The sequence below is a fragment of the Melospiza melodia genome, chromosome 1, assembly GCF_035770615.1.
Source record: "Melospiza melodia melodia isolate bMelMel2 chromosome 1, bMelMel2.pri, whole genome shotgun sequence".
NCBI classification, from domain to species: Eukaryota; Metazoa; Chordata; class Aves; order Passeriformes; family Passerellidae; genus Melospiza; species Melospiza melodia.
In genome coordinates this window covers 45,611,683-45,628,235 of record NC_086194.1, presented here as the reverse complement: position 1 = coordinate 45,628,235, position 16,553 = coordinate 45,611,683, and the positions used below count along the sequence as shown (strand labels likewise).

At 34.2% G+C, this 16,553-nt stretch overlaps 1 protein-coding gene across 3 annotated transcripts in view; it reads right to left on the bottom strand.

Moving 5' to 3' along the window:
• Positions 1-16,553, bottom strand: part of ULK4 (unc-51 like kinase 4) — a 213,473-nt gene that overhangs the window by 160,118 nt on the left and 36,802 nt on the right. For all 3 annotated transcript variants that reach the window (XR_010027757.1, XM_063156453.1, XM_063156443.1), the window contains exons 19-20: positions 12,301-12,384; positions 6,588-6,749 (exon numbers count right to left, since the gene is read on the bottom strand). Coding sequence is in view for 2 of the 3 variants with exons in the window: in XM_063156453.1 (XP_063012523.1) it covers positions 6,588-6,749; positions 12,301-12,384 (246 nt within the window). In the remaining variant the exon portion in view is untranslated. The remainder of the gene's footprint in view (positions 1-6,587; positions 6,750-12,300; positions 12,385-16,553) is intronic.

Here is a 16,553-nt window from a genome sequence, read left to right as displayed (position 1 = left end):
AGTTTTCCAATAGTTTAGGGAAAAAAATGAATGCATACAGATTCATTTTTAAGACACATATTAGGGGATAAGACCAATTATTTTCAGAGACCTGGAATTCTTCTAAATACATTGCTATACACTCTGTGCAGCTGAAATTAAAATATTTCATACACTAACATCCACATCAAAAAGTCACATTACTCTTTTCCTCTAGAGAACTATAATGATGAAGCATCACAGCCCATGCTTGAGTCTTTTGTCAAGCACGGAATACAAACAGCATCAGATAACACTGTACTAGAAAGGAGAACAGGGAGAGAAAATACAGACGTAGCACATAACACAGAATTTATAGGTACCCATAAAGGGGGGCATCTTCTCTCTCCCTGCTCATGGACAATAATGATGTATGTACTATTTCAGTGTCTAAAGTCTATCCTTACCTCTAGATACTCCTTCAGATCTAGGTACTTATTAGGAAACAGTGATTAGTATAATAAACTTGCAAACTATTCTCCAAATGGTTGATTTTCAAGTATCAGTGATTAAAATAATATTAATAGAAAATGTAGGTCTACTATTCTACTAACTTAGCTATTTCCTTGCAAACATTACCAAACAATCTTCAGGGTGGCCTCATCTCCAAATCAATGTCCTTTTGATATCTGTAAAAATGCAACCTTCAAGATACTATAACCGCATTTGTTCTCTCCAGATAAAGAAAATAAGATTCTTTACACATTAATTTTTTTCCTTTGGTCTGAATATACTCTTAGCATAGAAGAAGAGCTGATGTCAAATATTGGATTCACATGAAAATCTGTTTTTCAGGAAAAACTTTGAAGGTGACTCCCTTTTGTGAAATGTAAGTAATATTTATGATTTCTTTGTTCTCTTCAGACCAGGTATATTTAGAAATTGCTGTTTACTTGGTGTGCACTCAATAGTAAGGTCTCATTTAAGAGAAACTATAGTCAATTACACAGAATACGACCACCAAAGAAAAGCTTTCTATCTAAGAACACCAGAAACCATCTAGTTCACCAGTGCTCTTCGAAACATTACTCGAAACCAACTAAAAAAGAAGGAAAAAGAAGAAAAAAGGCATAAAAGACAGTAAATAATGAACTTGACAGACATTTTATTGATGCTGTTCATCTACTCTGCTCCTGTTCTTCCTTGTCCTTTCTGGTCCAGGAACCACATCGATTGCAGCCGTTTAGTTTTCTTCTTTTATTATTTTTTAATTCTCTTTTTAAACACAGACACTCAATCTCAGTTCCTCAGTACAGCACGCTCAATTTCCCCCAGGATACAATCCAGCTCTTCACCTCTATTCAGAGTTTTCAAAATGAATGGGCAGGAGGTATGTGTATTCACTAGAAACATCCTTGAGGGTCATACTACCAATGAACTGCTGAGACCTAGGGACAGGCTGTGCCAAAGCAACATGGAGCTAACTGGGTGTGCTAACATGCTCTTTACAGATTTTACACTGCCTTAGATCTCTGCTACACACCTCGCCAAACAAGGGTGGCCATCACATTACTTCCAGGCAAACCTCAAAGGAAAGACATTGGAGGCTGTCTTCTAGTATAATACTGAAGTTTTGGAGGTAGCAGAAAAGGTCCAGCCCACCAATAACCAAGGGGAGAAGCTTTAAGTTCCCATTAGTTTGTACATCACAGAATGCTTTGCTGTATGAACGAACCTAACACTACAGCAGAAAAGCAGAAGATAGAATTTAAATGTGGGATAGAGTACAGAGCACTCTAAACCACTTCAGTAGATCCAATACTGGGAGAAAACAGATGGAGATAGGTCAAAAGGTGGTGGAGCAGGAACTGGAAATGGATGATGATGACATAAGAATAGAGCTCACACCATCATCTCCAGGCAGCAATCTTGGAATATGAAATGTTCTTAGTGAGAGTAAGGCTTCAGTAGAACTTCTCCTGGAACTGGCTTCTCCACCCCTGCTCTCTGCTGGAGCCTTAACCAGCACCTCTTCTCTCAGCAGCTCCAAACTTTGCCTCATTATTCTTATTGGTCACTTCCAACTTGAGATACTCCAGGGTTCTGTGATCATCTCTGCCATACCCTTTAGTCTTACAGGCTACATGTGACTGGGTAACATTCACCCTTTCAGGATATCTTCCATGACTCTCAAGTTTGAGAATGAATGCACTAAAGTATCTGCAATACAGAAGTCTCTGAAAGAAACTATTCAATACCAATTACTTAAGAAAATGACAAAGGAGCCAAATCCCCAAAAAAGACTGTGTGAGCTTTCCCAAATTAGTTTCCATTTAAGGAGCTTATGTTTTGTTACTTCTCTTCCAGCAGAAAAAGTTATCTCCTAGAAACAAAATTTAAAGTTTTTTTAAAAAAATTAAAAAACTTTCTGCATACTGAAAAGAAATATTCTTCCTGCTGCTGAGCTTGTCAGAATATCACTGTGACATCTTACAGACTTTTTTTTCTGAGTCTAGCAAAATGATAAAAAGACACAGCTCTCCTACAGGCAAAATCTGTGATATTTACCTGAGGCATGTTGGACTCCAAAGTGAGAAAAAAATACTGAGATACAATCCCCATTTGTCACCTCTGATAGGCAGGACAAAGTGAAGTGTCATTTCTAGACTCCAGAGACTAAAGACAGAGAATCTTCTTGATATATTTTTATTATTGACTGAAATAATCACAATGAGAATTCCATAGTCCTTTACTGCTGATAGACTTTTCAGACAGACTGCTAACTCTAAGTAAAGATATGACAGACAATTTCTTAACAGAAATGTATTTTTACATTCTAATATAGATGTCAGTTAAGAATAAATTCTTCAGGATACATTCAAATAAGGCAGGAATGACTGCATAATAAAATTAAATAGGACACTGATGATGTCAATTTTTGTGGTCATGTAGGACAAAAATGCCTACATATCTGTAGCAACAATTTAATGGATGTAGAAATTATACAGTACACTATAACTGGAGAATACATTAGTATTTTATTTTTTAAATTAGCATACCACTAAAATCTCCATAAACTTTAGCTGGAAAAAGATCTTCCTGTGCTAGATTTCAATATCAATTGATTTTTATCAGATGAAGTTAAGATTATATATCTAAATGCCACAGCAGTATTAATAGATAACCATGAATTATATCAGGCATTGAGTAATAAGTTTATCTACTTCTTACTTTTAGTGTTTCACTACAAAGCAGCAAAAAGATTAAAGTAGTATCACCTTAGTGCATCCTACTTTAGAAGCTTCCTTGTTCAATTCACTTCATATAAAAGTATTAAACTTCAGTCTTCTGATAAAAGAAACAATCTCTAAAATTGTGGAGGGGAAAATCCAGGAGCCCATTCAGACCCAAGAACACTTGTGTAAAATGATCTGACTGAAAAAAGGAGATGGATTCAGCTACATGGTAGCAATAATTTCCATGAAGACCAGAAAAACTAGAAGAAAGCAGTTTCACCAAGGATATAAAACGGTAAACGTGTCTTACTCTTGCAACTCTCCTCACAGCTGCTTTCATTCAAAGCTCTCCAATATGTGAATTTGGAACAAGCCCTACCTCCAGCATGACTGAGTCTTTAGTAAGTACACAAGGGAAAAGTATGATCTCCAGGAAGCCTATTGCCTTCACAGGAAATGAACATTAGTTGGGAACAGTTATGATTTTATTTATATTGTCCACATGTACATTTATACCACAGATATGCATTAAATGTTGAAGAAATTTTTACCTTAGCTCATCTCAGTGTGCACACTCAACTTGGTTGTCTTTTTAAAATGCTGGCCTCAACACCCAAGCACACATTGCTAAGCAACTTTGAGAAAGAAAAGGTAACAGAATGATTAAAAAACATATTTCTTACTTAGATTGTCAATTGCCATTGAAAGGACGTTCCACAAATCAGATTAGTTTCTCTAGGAAATTCCAGTAATTGCAGCTATCATGACCTCCCAAAACACACTGCTTCATCCTGACAGATGTCACGGGTAAGAAAGCTTCTAGAGTAGCTTCTGAAGGCTAATATATTTTATAATATGAAGATTTTAAATACAAGAAAAAGAATTAGGAAGTAAGAGCTTGGCAAACCAATGTCATTCCAAGTCCCAGTGTCAACCAATGACTGCCAGATGATTTTCAACTTTGGAATATAAATATTGCAGTAAAACTCACTGCACTTAACAGGCCTAGCTGAACAAGAAGCCCATAAAGATCAGGCTGCTGTATCACACCTACAGGAACAAGAGGTGAAGGAACTGAGGAACTCACAATCTGTGATATGTTCAGTCTACTCACTTGGAAGAGATCACACAAACACCAGCACTGTCCAACTGCACTGAGCAATTAACAAAGCCTCACTGGACTAGTACATAGTGGTAGCTATCAATGGACACAAAAAGAAAAAAGGAGCAAACTAGGCTACAACAAGCTCTTCAGGTTTTAGCTTCCTCTTACACATTTTTCTGCAATCTTCCAGTTTTTCCAGCAGGAAAATTTTCTTCTCATCAGTACTGCTTAAAAGAGGCTAGATGCCTATAGCATAAACACTATAGAGAAGAAAAGGCTTCTTAGTGGTTCACCTAAACCTGGGAGGATCCAGTGACCTGGGTTCTCAAAAGAAGCAAAGCATAGAGAGGGACAAACAACAACCCACTCCTCTCATAGTCTCTTGATACTCATCCAAGGGCAAGGTGAGCAAACCATACAGTATTGATGACAGTAACCTCTGAGCCACAGCTACAGAAAGCTGTAGGGAATCTCCACTGATGACAAGTTTATTCTTGACTATCAGATATGTAGCTTCTGCTTATTACTGAGCAGGGAAGAAAGCTCTGTCCACCTCAAGCACACTGCATTGCCAAGAAGAAATTGAGTTTTCAGGGGGGAAAGAAAAAAAAGAAAAAGCATAGTGATAGTTCCTCCTATGATCCCTTTTAGCTCAGTGTCTGAATGCCATTGAGACAGACAGGTTCTCCAGAATATGCTGTTTGCTCTGGTACACAATGCAGGCATAACTGGCCAATTGGCCCCTACAAATGGACCAGCCCTGGGAGTCTACTGTAGGAATCAAGAGAATGGTAAATGACAAAGCAAAGTTCTCCAAGCAGATAGCAGAGAAACAAGAGGGAACTTTCAGCATGAGTTGAAAGAGATTAAAAAAAAATAAAATACTATGACCGAGTAGCAAACAAATAACAACTTCCCAGTCTAATGATTTGCAAGCATAGAAAGTACATGGTACAAAACAACCCTTATAGCAAAAGTAGTGATAGAAGAGAGGATTGAGTAGGCTACTTTAAAAACTCAGTAAGTAAAGGAAGTCATAACTGTTATCTCCAGTCTTTTCCCATGCATGCAGTTGTGATCTAAGCACAAAATTCAAAGATCAAATGGGTGAAGTCTCCAAAAGACCCTTTCTAAAAAAGCAGCCTAATAGTCCGACACACACATATACTTTACATATTTAGAGACAGACTATTCTGTACCCATGAAAGTTCTAAGACTGTTTTTGCCAAGAATTTCAGTAAAATAAAAACCTTTGCTACAGAGCAAAGGTTTTTATTTTACTAAATAGGTTTTCTATTTGAAAATGTCAAGACATTATCCCAATATTTGAGCAGTTTGTATTGCAGGCAAGACTGCCCCAAATATACACTAAGACAAAAAAAAAATTAATACATTGATTTTTTTAATCATAAATTTATGATACCACTTACCTCTTCAGCCACACTTCAAATGAATTTTTATTTCTCTCTTTTTTATCACCTTTATGCTAGATGTGTCTATGTGTATGCTGCTGCAGCTGTGACACTACCATTTTCCATTTGGAAAGCAAGAGCTCCATCCAACCTGGCCCTGAACACTGCCAGGGAATGGGGCAGCCAAACTTTTCTGGGGAACATTGGTACTGTGCCAATGCCTCACCACCCTCACAATAAAGAATTTTTTCCCAATATCTAATCTAAACCTATTTACTTTTAGTTTGAATCCATCCCCCCCTGTCCTGTCACTACATGCTCTTGGGTTAAAGTTACAGTCCTGCTAAGTATTTTCAACCTCATAAATCCTTTTGTTCCAAACTTTCTGCTTGCATGTCAACACTCTATTTGTCTTGTTATCATTCTATATTGCCTTAAAAATTCTAGGCAAAGACTAGGCTCTAACAATTTTATAAAAAGAAATTTGATTAATTCAACTAAGTCTTCTAAACAAGTCTTTGATAAAAAGAATAAACAATTCTCATTTGAAAAATCATCAAAAAAGAGAAATTTCAATTTTGCAAGAATTTAATAGATTCTTTGAAAGGTTAAACTTTTTAAACATAATTAATTACTGCCAGCATAAGGAAATATATGTTCTGCAAAATGATGAATCACAAGAACAATTCATAAGCACTGAACTGTAATAAATGCATTTTTCAATTTCAGAAATTTTTCAAATTTATTTTAATGTGTCTGAAACATAAAAACCACAAATCTACCACAAACATGCTCAAATACATTTCAGTTCCAATTCAAAAGGTTTTTCAGACTAAAGGCCAATGCACTACTCTACCACAAAAGGAAATTCCTTACCGAAATAGGAGTTATCTTCAAAGAATCTCCTGTAGAATGTGTGAAAAGGTACCACAAGACAGGTCCAATTTCTCCTGTAATAAATCCTTGTGCATGGTATGAACGAGTAGTACAAACATTTTCAATTATCTTTGCTGCTATATGGTTCACTACCCGCTCTTCCTAGAGGAAGGAGAAGGAAAACTCATTTGCAAATGTTTGTAATTTCTTTGTAAATTACAGTCTATGTCCACATTTTATTCAATGTATACTGTCTTGGTGCGGCTCTTAATTCTTTTTGATACTTGCAAAACTAAGTTTTCAAGAAACCTCACCTGATGACAAAGTTATGTTCACAGATCCTACTTTCCCCCACTTTCTCTCCTACTGCAAAGACAGTTTAATACAAGCATAACTTAATACAAAACCTTGCATCTCCAAATAATCACCCCAAATTAAATGTAATCATTACAAATGAAAAGCTTTTGTTTTGTTATATTAAAGGTGTTCCATGATCAGCATTCATCACTAGAATATGTTCTAAATAGTACAATTATGAGAGATTCAGTTACATTACGAAATAAAATTTACATTAAACCCTCTTTGTCTTGGTACCAGGATTTGTCTTGCAAATTAAGTTGTTCCATAATTCCCTTCTAAGCAGACAATCCTGACCACTGCTTAAGACTTAAATTATTAGGTCCCATTTACTACAAGAAGTCCTGAATTTCCATATGAGATTCTGAATCCTTCATATTTTTAGTACTAACCCAATAATTTTCACTTAAAATCAGAGTCTTTAACTGGAAGATATATCACTGGTGTTGTTTTGGCTGTGCATTGCCTCACTTCATCTCAGTCTTGAACTACAAAAAAAGTGAAATCTCTCATCAATGTCTTTAATAGCATCTTGAGTTAAGCAAGAATGAATTTTAATTTCATTTTTATAATTCAATTTGTCCTTTTAGTCTGGCTTCACAAATAATTCATCATAATATCTAATAGATTTCTTTCTTATACTTATCTCCATTTTAGCCTACTAAGCTTTGGATTTCTGAGAGTTATCTTTACAATCAGAGCCACCAACAACTGTGAGCAATGATAATGAAACCTTTCAGAAAGTAGTACAAAAGAGGAGAACTTGCAGAAGGGAAGAACTTAAGCTTCATTAAAATATATTCAATATCCACTTTTCCTTCTACTAACTTATTAGTTCTAAAATATAGATTTTAGATGCAGAAATATTTGAAAACTCTTAGTATAATGCTGTCAAAAAAAAAGGTTGTATTCACCATTTTCATTAAAATCCTTCCTGCTCTTCCATAGAACTACAGCTCTACTCAAAATATTTAACAGAAATACCAAAGTCAATTTCCATCTAAAGGTGTTACACTCTTATATAAAAAATCCACTGAATTCTGTGGTCTTCCTTCTTATTTGCAGCCATAAAACCAAAGACAATTTAAGCTTTTCTTTTTTTACAGTTTTGATTACTGCAAAATAGGGCATTGTTTTGATCTACAAAAGACCTAAATACACAGATACTCATACATGTTTACTAAAATTTAAGTTCTGAAAACATTTTATAAATAATGCCCAGTTTAATATTTTTTCTGTGAATTATAATTCTGCATTTCAGTCTTTTTGGGGGGGGGGTAGAGTTAGGGTAAAAATACGTGCATTTATCAAATTGACTAAATTGATGCATTTAACAATTAAAGCCATAACTGAAACATAATTGCCAAGTTAAGTCTCTCTTATATATCAAGTGATTATTAAGACTGCCAACTGGGACTCCACTCCTAATTTAAGCAGGCATAAACACTTAATAAACGAACTATAATCCTATTAATTAATCATAATCAAAGCAATATATAGTGGATTAATAATGTTAAAAAATTTCCAGATACAATTTTTATTGTTTTTCTTTATCAAATTCAGTCCTGAAGATGTGCTTTATTTCCTTTCAGCCACTGATGGGATGAGTTATGCCCTGTTCCAGACTGTCCTGCTACTTTGACTAGAAAATGGTCATGCATCATCACTGTGCTCTAAAAGCTCAATGATGCTGCCAAAGTAATTCTATTACTGCCACTTGAGACCTTCCATTTCAGTCCTCTGGTATCTGTTCTTGAGCACTATCTAAACAAGACTTGTACCATGTTCTGCTTAATTAGCTGTCTGCAAGGGAAGCCTGATCTAAACTAGTATTTGGCCTCTTAACTAAAGGAGTCATCCAGTGATCTTACCAGCAAATAAGCTATTTTAGTGAACAGAAATGGATATTCAAGATATGAGTAAAGCAGTTCCATATATCAGTAACCCTCTGTCCATATAATGAACTGTATGAAATCTAAAACTATAAATAGAATTGTATAAAAGAAGAAGCTATGCATGCTTTATTTTCAATGAGTTAAGGTTTCAACTAGTTTTATAAAGTACACTTAAAGCTCCTAATTTTCAGTCATGTTGAACACTTGCAGACGTATCTGTTTCCAGTGAAGTCAGGGATGCTTAATGTAAAAGAGCCCTGAGTGAAAATGCAAATACCAGAATGATAGGAAGTTGCAAACTAAACTACTAAAAGAAAAGGAAAACTTCTTTTAATCAAGTCTTTATATTTTAATTGGGGGGGAGGGGGGGGGGGATTAACATCATAAAAAATCTACTCCCATGTTTTTAAAATAACTGAATCTACCTGATATTTTTACTGACTGTTATAAATTTAACAGTGCAGCAAAAATTTTGGAAGCACTGACGTTACAGTCACTATGATAACAAACATGCTACCAAAAAATACCATAACTTCATTTTCTTAGAAGTTAGGATAAAATATTTTATGATCCTTTTAAAGTAGGTTTACTGATGGAACTAAGTTGCGGGCAGCTGTTGACCCCACTGAAGGCAGAGAGGCCCTGCAGAGAGACCTCTCAGCAAATTAAGAGATCTGGATAATCACCCACCATGTGAAGTTTGAGAAGGGCAAGTCCCAGATTCTGCACTTGGTTTGGGACAATGCTGGGTGTATGGAGAGGGTTTTGAGTAAATGAAGCAAAATACATAAAAGGGAAATGGTTTTCACATTAGCATTAGGTACTCCATATTAAATAGGAATATCCTTTCTGAAACAGAAAGTATCTTCCATGACTGGATAACATAGTAGCTCTAACAGTTATACATTTTAGCAGGAGAAGTAAGGACCTTCCTATCTTTGAGATTGAACACAAACATTTAGTAGTTGAACTTAAACAAATACAGATGCCTGGAACAGGCATTTTGTTTCACTGTTGAAAACAGTTACTGAAAAAGATTAGCAAATAAATATTGGAATGTTTACTACATCCATTCTGACAGACCACAACATTATACTAAGACTAAACATGTCAAATCAAGCTTATCATTTACTTATTTATGAGTGTACCAATTCCCTTATTTTGACACATAAGTGAACTCAACTGTTCTTTGCTTGACTTGAAAATCATCTTCTGTCTCAAGTTAACACTGAAATGCAGGAAATTTGAACTTGTGTTTCCCTACAGATAAAAGACTTTCCCAATCTTCTATTTCCATCACCCTAAAACTCCTTTCACTGACCCATACACTTTTTTTATCACTGTTAGATTTTCAGGCACAGAAGGTACATGAAAATGACACTACCTGCATTTTCTGAACATTTTGTTCCTTTATAGGCAAATAAAAGGGACACACACACATATTTCAAACTTCTTCCTGTTCTACTGTTCTGTTTCAGAGGGCAATTCTGTTTTGATAATGACAAATCTTATAAAACTTCAGAAGTCCAAGAACACTTCAGAGCAGTTCATAATAAAACTCAGGAACAGTGAACTTAGCTTACAAAAATCAAAACTATATAAACCATAGTACTGAATGACTTTAACTGGTTTTATTTTCTTGATTTTTTTATTAAATACATAAAATAAAGCTTCTTAACTGGAAATTAAAACTAGAAGTGAGTATTTATAAGGCATATACAATGCAATGTGGTAGCTCAGACCTTATTACAAAAAGTTTGTTTGCCATTTTTGTAAATACTGAGACAATATGTCTATATTCACTTCAGAAAACATCCTGATTTAAAATTTTCTTAACTCACAACTGGGCTTAGAACAATTACAATTAGTTCATTATGTAATTATGTATAATTTTAAAAAATTATTAATATAAGAATGAAAAACTTATGTACTTTTAATAGAGAAAAGCTGGTGACAAATGTTTTCAGAGCTGCATAGCCACAGGTCAAGAGGCAATGGCCAGGAGTGAAAACTCCAAGCACAAACAAGTAAAAACTTTTTCCTGTGAAGGAGGTGCAGGCATTGCTGACAGAGATTGTGGGACCATAGTTATTAGAGACATTCAAGACATAAATAGAGATGTTCCTGAGCAACCTGATCTATTTAGACCTACTGTGAACAGGAGGTTGGATTAGATGACCTCCAGAGGTCCATTCCATCCTCAAGTCTTGCATAGTTCTACAGCTTCAAACATGTTTTTAAAAGATATATATCTACATTAAAAATGAGCATACTCACAAACAGAAAGTATAGATGTGCACAGATGTAGCTGGCTAGCCTGAACATAATTTTAAATTTATGCTTAATTAAATTTAATTTGAACTATTGCATGGGAAATGTACCTCTATTTTTTGTTGTTTTTTCAAGAAAAAAATATCAAGATAAATTATTAAGAAAAATTTGACATGTTTCAGGACTAAGAAGTGATTTTATTTTATAGGAATAAATTAGTGTCTTATGGATGTCTTGATTTAGTTTCTGCACACTGTATATTCAGAAACAGCAAGTCTTCCATTACTAAATTTATAATTAAATAGCATTTCACTACTGTGCCTTAGAGTGACATCTTACTCTAATTATGAGCTGGAAGTTGTGCACAATACAAACTCGGTTTTGTGTTCTTGGTCACATGAAGGTTTGAAGATATTAAAATGCATCTAGGCTCTTCCTTTATTAATCACAATCTGTAGGCAATAAAGAGCTCAAAAAGGAAGGAAAAAAGGTATTTCCTCTTGCTTTCCACCTTCTAGCAACCTGTGACATGTTTTCTGCCTTGAGCTTTGCCTTGGGCAAAAATAAAGCAACACGGTCTCATATAAACAGTGAATGTAAACCCTCCACTCAATTCTTTTTCATTTTCAAAATGAAACTATATGCATATTTTTCTTCCTTTCTTCTAGCACAGCTAAGCCTTCACCAAAAACAATGCAGAACACAGTAAAGCACAGGTATGAGAATAAACCCAATTACTACTTTTTTTGCCTCCAAAGAATGCTGACAAGTCAGTAGGATAACAATGCAGTTTTAAAAAACTGTATATAATTCACTTCAAGAAAGAAACTTAAATCTTACTCAAAGATTTACAAAGATGCATGAAAATCAAATTGCAAGAGGACAGCACAAACTGTCAGAACATATCTCAAAAGATGCCTACATCATTAATAAATTTCATATTTATTAACAGTAATTTATATTTACTATCCCATTTCCCCCAACACAAGCAGCAATACATAAATGTTGAATGTACAGAGAACAACACTGCATTAATCTCCTGCTTAGGTCATGGTCTTATGATTATTTAAATTCAAAGAGCAATGCTTGGTTGACAAGGTACTGCAATGCTGCAGGCTACAATCCTCACACAATGCCTAAAGGGTTATTACTGTGGAGAAAATCTACTGAGGACCATGAAAGAGCCTTACCCCTTCCCGAAGACACCTCATTAGCACAGTGTAAGCAGCTGAGGGAACAGCCCAGCATTCCCTGGGGTGCTCCCCTTTTTCCTCCTGAAATGAAGCCAACGGCACAACTGATTAAATCAAAAAATCACAACAATCTCAGTCACATAAAAAATGGGTAGCATGTTCGTAATAAGGTTCATATTATACACATTTCAAATTAACATATGCAATTAAATATATTAAATTATTGGACATTATTACTATTTCATTTTATTTCATGTGCAGCACAGAGATTGAAATTTTATTAGCTTATTTAAGTAGTCTCCAAAATCCATAACAGAGTTTGTCCTAATATTTCTGCATTTCATCAATTCATTCTAATTCATACAGAGACTGTTAAAAAGTGTCTGTTCTTTCATTCCTCTCAATCATTTTGAGTACTTCAGAGAGATAACTGGCTATTAAGCGCAGAAATGCTTGTCCTTAAAATCAAAATTAATTTTTTTGGTAGGTAAAAAGTCAACTTTCTTTTTTGTAGGTAAAAAGTAATTTGAAAAAAAAATGTTCAAAGTCATACAAAGAGAGTGTTTAAGAAAATATACTGTATGGTGTAGCCTTCAGAATATATGAACACTGTTTGAAGATCTTACTGTATATTTCCTTGAAATCACCCTGTTAGGCTAATTCACTGCTAGTTGAATAAGGGCTTAATTCTTCCATTACAAGTGAACTTCACATCCCCCTGTCCCTGCAATAGGCTATTTTAAAATTTTAAATTTAAAAGGGGACACTTGGATATCACTGAGATTTAACTGCAACAACTTCCATATCCAGGCTAGTAACACAGAAAGAGGGAAAAATATAGCCTCTTTTGGGAAAGAAAGTGAGAAATAATAGGCATAAGACAGTGTGAAGATGACAGGCCATAAAATAAGAAACTCATTTTAGTAAGTAGACAAAGGATGACAAACAGTAATTTCTTCAGAAATTACACAATTATGAACTCTATTAATTATATTCTCAAATTATTTTTAGCATTCTAAAAAACTGGTTTCAATAAAAGGGATAGGATAAGCAAAGTAGGGGTTAATGATGCAGAAATAAATGATACTTTCTAAATTTGCTGATTTCTGCATGGCTTACAGTAATTCAACATATATATGATATGAGCATTTCAGGCCTTCAATTAAAGCATGGCAGACTAATTAACATGGAAGACTACTACTGAATTATCTAGTAAAATTAATTCTCCTTCTTTATTGAAAACAAAACTTTATTTGCCACATATAGCCATAGAGAAAATGGGTCTGTTAAATATCCCATTTGTAAGTTTTTTTTTCTGTTAACTTTGTATTAGAATGTATGGGACAATATAAACAGTAATAACAAGAGTGGCTGGACATCCTACAGAAACATCAAATCCACTTCATTCTATCTCCACCATCTTATCTGAGTAAGAACGTGCTGACAAGTAATTACATTTGCCTTCCAAGGGGTTGTGTGTAAGTTTAAGAAAACACAGCCCAAGTTCTAAGAAAGTAAAGGTAGGTTACTTTCAAACAGGCAAAGGTGCAATCTTTTCTACCTGGAAGAGGCAGGACAAAACTAAAAGTCAAAACAGAGTTAAAATGACAATCTATTGTGGAACTGCATGGGTCTGTTTCTCGTTGTATTCACCTAATTTAACTAGAAATTCTTTCAAGGTCTTTTGTAACCATATATATTAAATGTGATATAAAATAAAAAGACTTAAGAAATTGTGCAATCCTAAAACATTAATAGCTCTTCCATTCTTCAAACTGATTAAAGACTTTGTGCAAGGTTTAATCTCTATTTAGAAATTTTAAAAGGCAAAAGGAATATGAACCTTAGTACCGTTCTTAATTACATAAACATAACAGACAGCATTTGATACTTAATAAACCTAAATATATCACCAAACACTGGGGAATCTTTCCACTTTTTGCTCACAGCCCATGTTGATTTTGATTAAACTTTAGGTTCTGCACCCTAATAACACAAACAACACAAAATTAATAAAAATATTACACAGAACTTGAAAGATTTCCCCCAAGGCAATCCACTCAAGAGTATGAGAACATGCTCCCTGGAGTCTGCTTATGCTACTTGTGCATTGCTCTTGGCTTCTGTTTGGAATAAAAATGCAGAGATGGAGTGTAAGATCTTACTTATGAGATCTCATAAGCAAGTACCCACACAATATCAGAGTTTAGGAATGCACAGGATCATTACAACTATCTGGACATTTCCCAGTATTTTCTAAGCCACAGAAGTGCAAACAGTGATCTTGTATTTTACCTCATTAATCACCCTGCACCTAAAGAGCTGAACTTGATTTGAAGTATTTGATAATTTATGACTTACTAAATGTTCACATGAAAAAGAAATAATCTTTACCATTATTTCATATAAAAATTGAGGCTGGACCTAGAAACACTTCACAAAACCCGAGAGGGAATAAATGAATAAATAAGACAGATATGTCCTCAAAAACTTACAGCTTAAATGAAAATATTTAGCAGTTTGATAAAACAATCAAGCAGGCCAAAGAAAGCACAAAAAAGATGGAAACAAAAAAACCCAAGTGTATAGTCCTTAGTGAATTAAATGCAGTTATGATTTATTTTTCTTTATTAGTCAAGTCATAAGGCTTTGCTGTTTAAAGATATAAGTTGGCAATAAACTTTTTGGTTTCATTTATTATATTACCCCTGACTTGCTATATGATCTTGGCAAGGTCATACAGCACTACTGTTCGTCAGTTTGCTGAGCAACAAAATGCCTACAACACTACAGTATTCTGAAGTACATATAGAATAGAAAAATGAAAAGTGCTTTTTAAAAAAAAAATTGAATAGTTAGTATTTCCAAGCATATATATCACACTGGTATTTTTGAAATTTTACCAAGACATGGTCTTGAGCTCATATGTGTCCAAATATTTGTTCCTATACACTATTAATTTCTTAGCTATAACATAATGCAATGCATTAATATTTGTGTGTGTGTGTATAACCAACCTTGAAACGTGGCAGAGTTGTCACTTCTATGCAAGGTGTAATGCTTCAAACATTGTAAAATTCATATACAGACAGAAAAATTTTTCAGGTCACATTTTCAGATGGAAAAAATCTGTGCAAATCATTCTGGTATTATACAACCAGTGTTAACAAAATTGTTTAGGCTATCAGAGTTTAATTTCAAAATAAAATCAAGCCATGCAAAATATTCCTGCCAAATATAATTTTCAAGTTGGAGTTTTAAGTTTAAGTTCATTTGTTTGATGATAGCAGGTACAAATCTATCCTCCTGAGGAAACCGAGCAAGTATTAAAACATATAAACTGTGACTCTGGACGCATTTTTCACAACATAATTTCACATTATAAATTCTGTGAGCACATATTTGACAAATACTTTGGCAATCGTCCAACAAAAATAGGACAATGCTTGTTATTCTATAAAAACCAAGGCAACCAAATCTTGTGGAACATGCAAAGGAGCTAGAGGATAAAGAAAATACAACCTGAAAATTCAGCAGAAAGCCATAACTAAAGCCAGAGTAATGATTCATTTGCCACATTTGCTCCATTACCAACCCCCTTAGACTAGTTCAACTAACATGTCAGCATTCAGAGCTATTAGATAATTCAGATAATACAAAGGCTTCAGAGAAGCCAATATTAGACTTTCTCTGCTTGAAGACACTTTTTTTCTGTTAAGTAAAAGAGTATTTTATTCTTAGAATAAGGAAAAAAACAAATATGATGGTTTAAAGGATCTGTCAACTCCAATTCTTAATATTGACAGTATTTTCTACAAATAACCTCCAATTATTTTTAATGCATATCTACTATGTTTAGACTGAAGGTTTAAATCAGTTTTAATCAGGAATAAACACAGGTCTATGTGAAATTAGTCAGGATAATTTCATTTCCTTTTCCACTGTGCTGTGAATCCAACCACGCTTCAGTAAGATTTAATATGGACTAGATACAGAGATACATGAATATATTAATTTATTGATATTATAGACTGTCCTCATACAACCTATTTAATCAACATCTCTAGCTTAGATGTTTGAACCCTTAGATCTGCCACTTAGAGGCCAGCAGTGTTTATGGTGGTTGATTAAATCCTTCTATGAAGTTAAAATTCTACACTTGAAGAACGCTGTTTAATTAACGTCAAATGAAGTAAATGATGGTATTAGCATGTTTCTTAAAGTAGAATAAGTATTAGAGAAGACAGAAC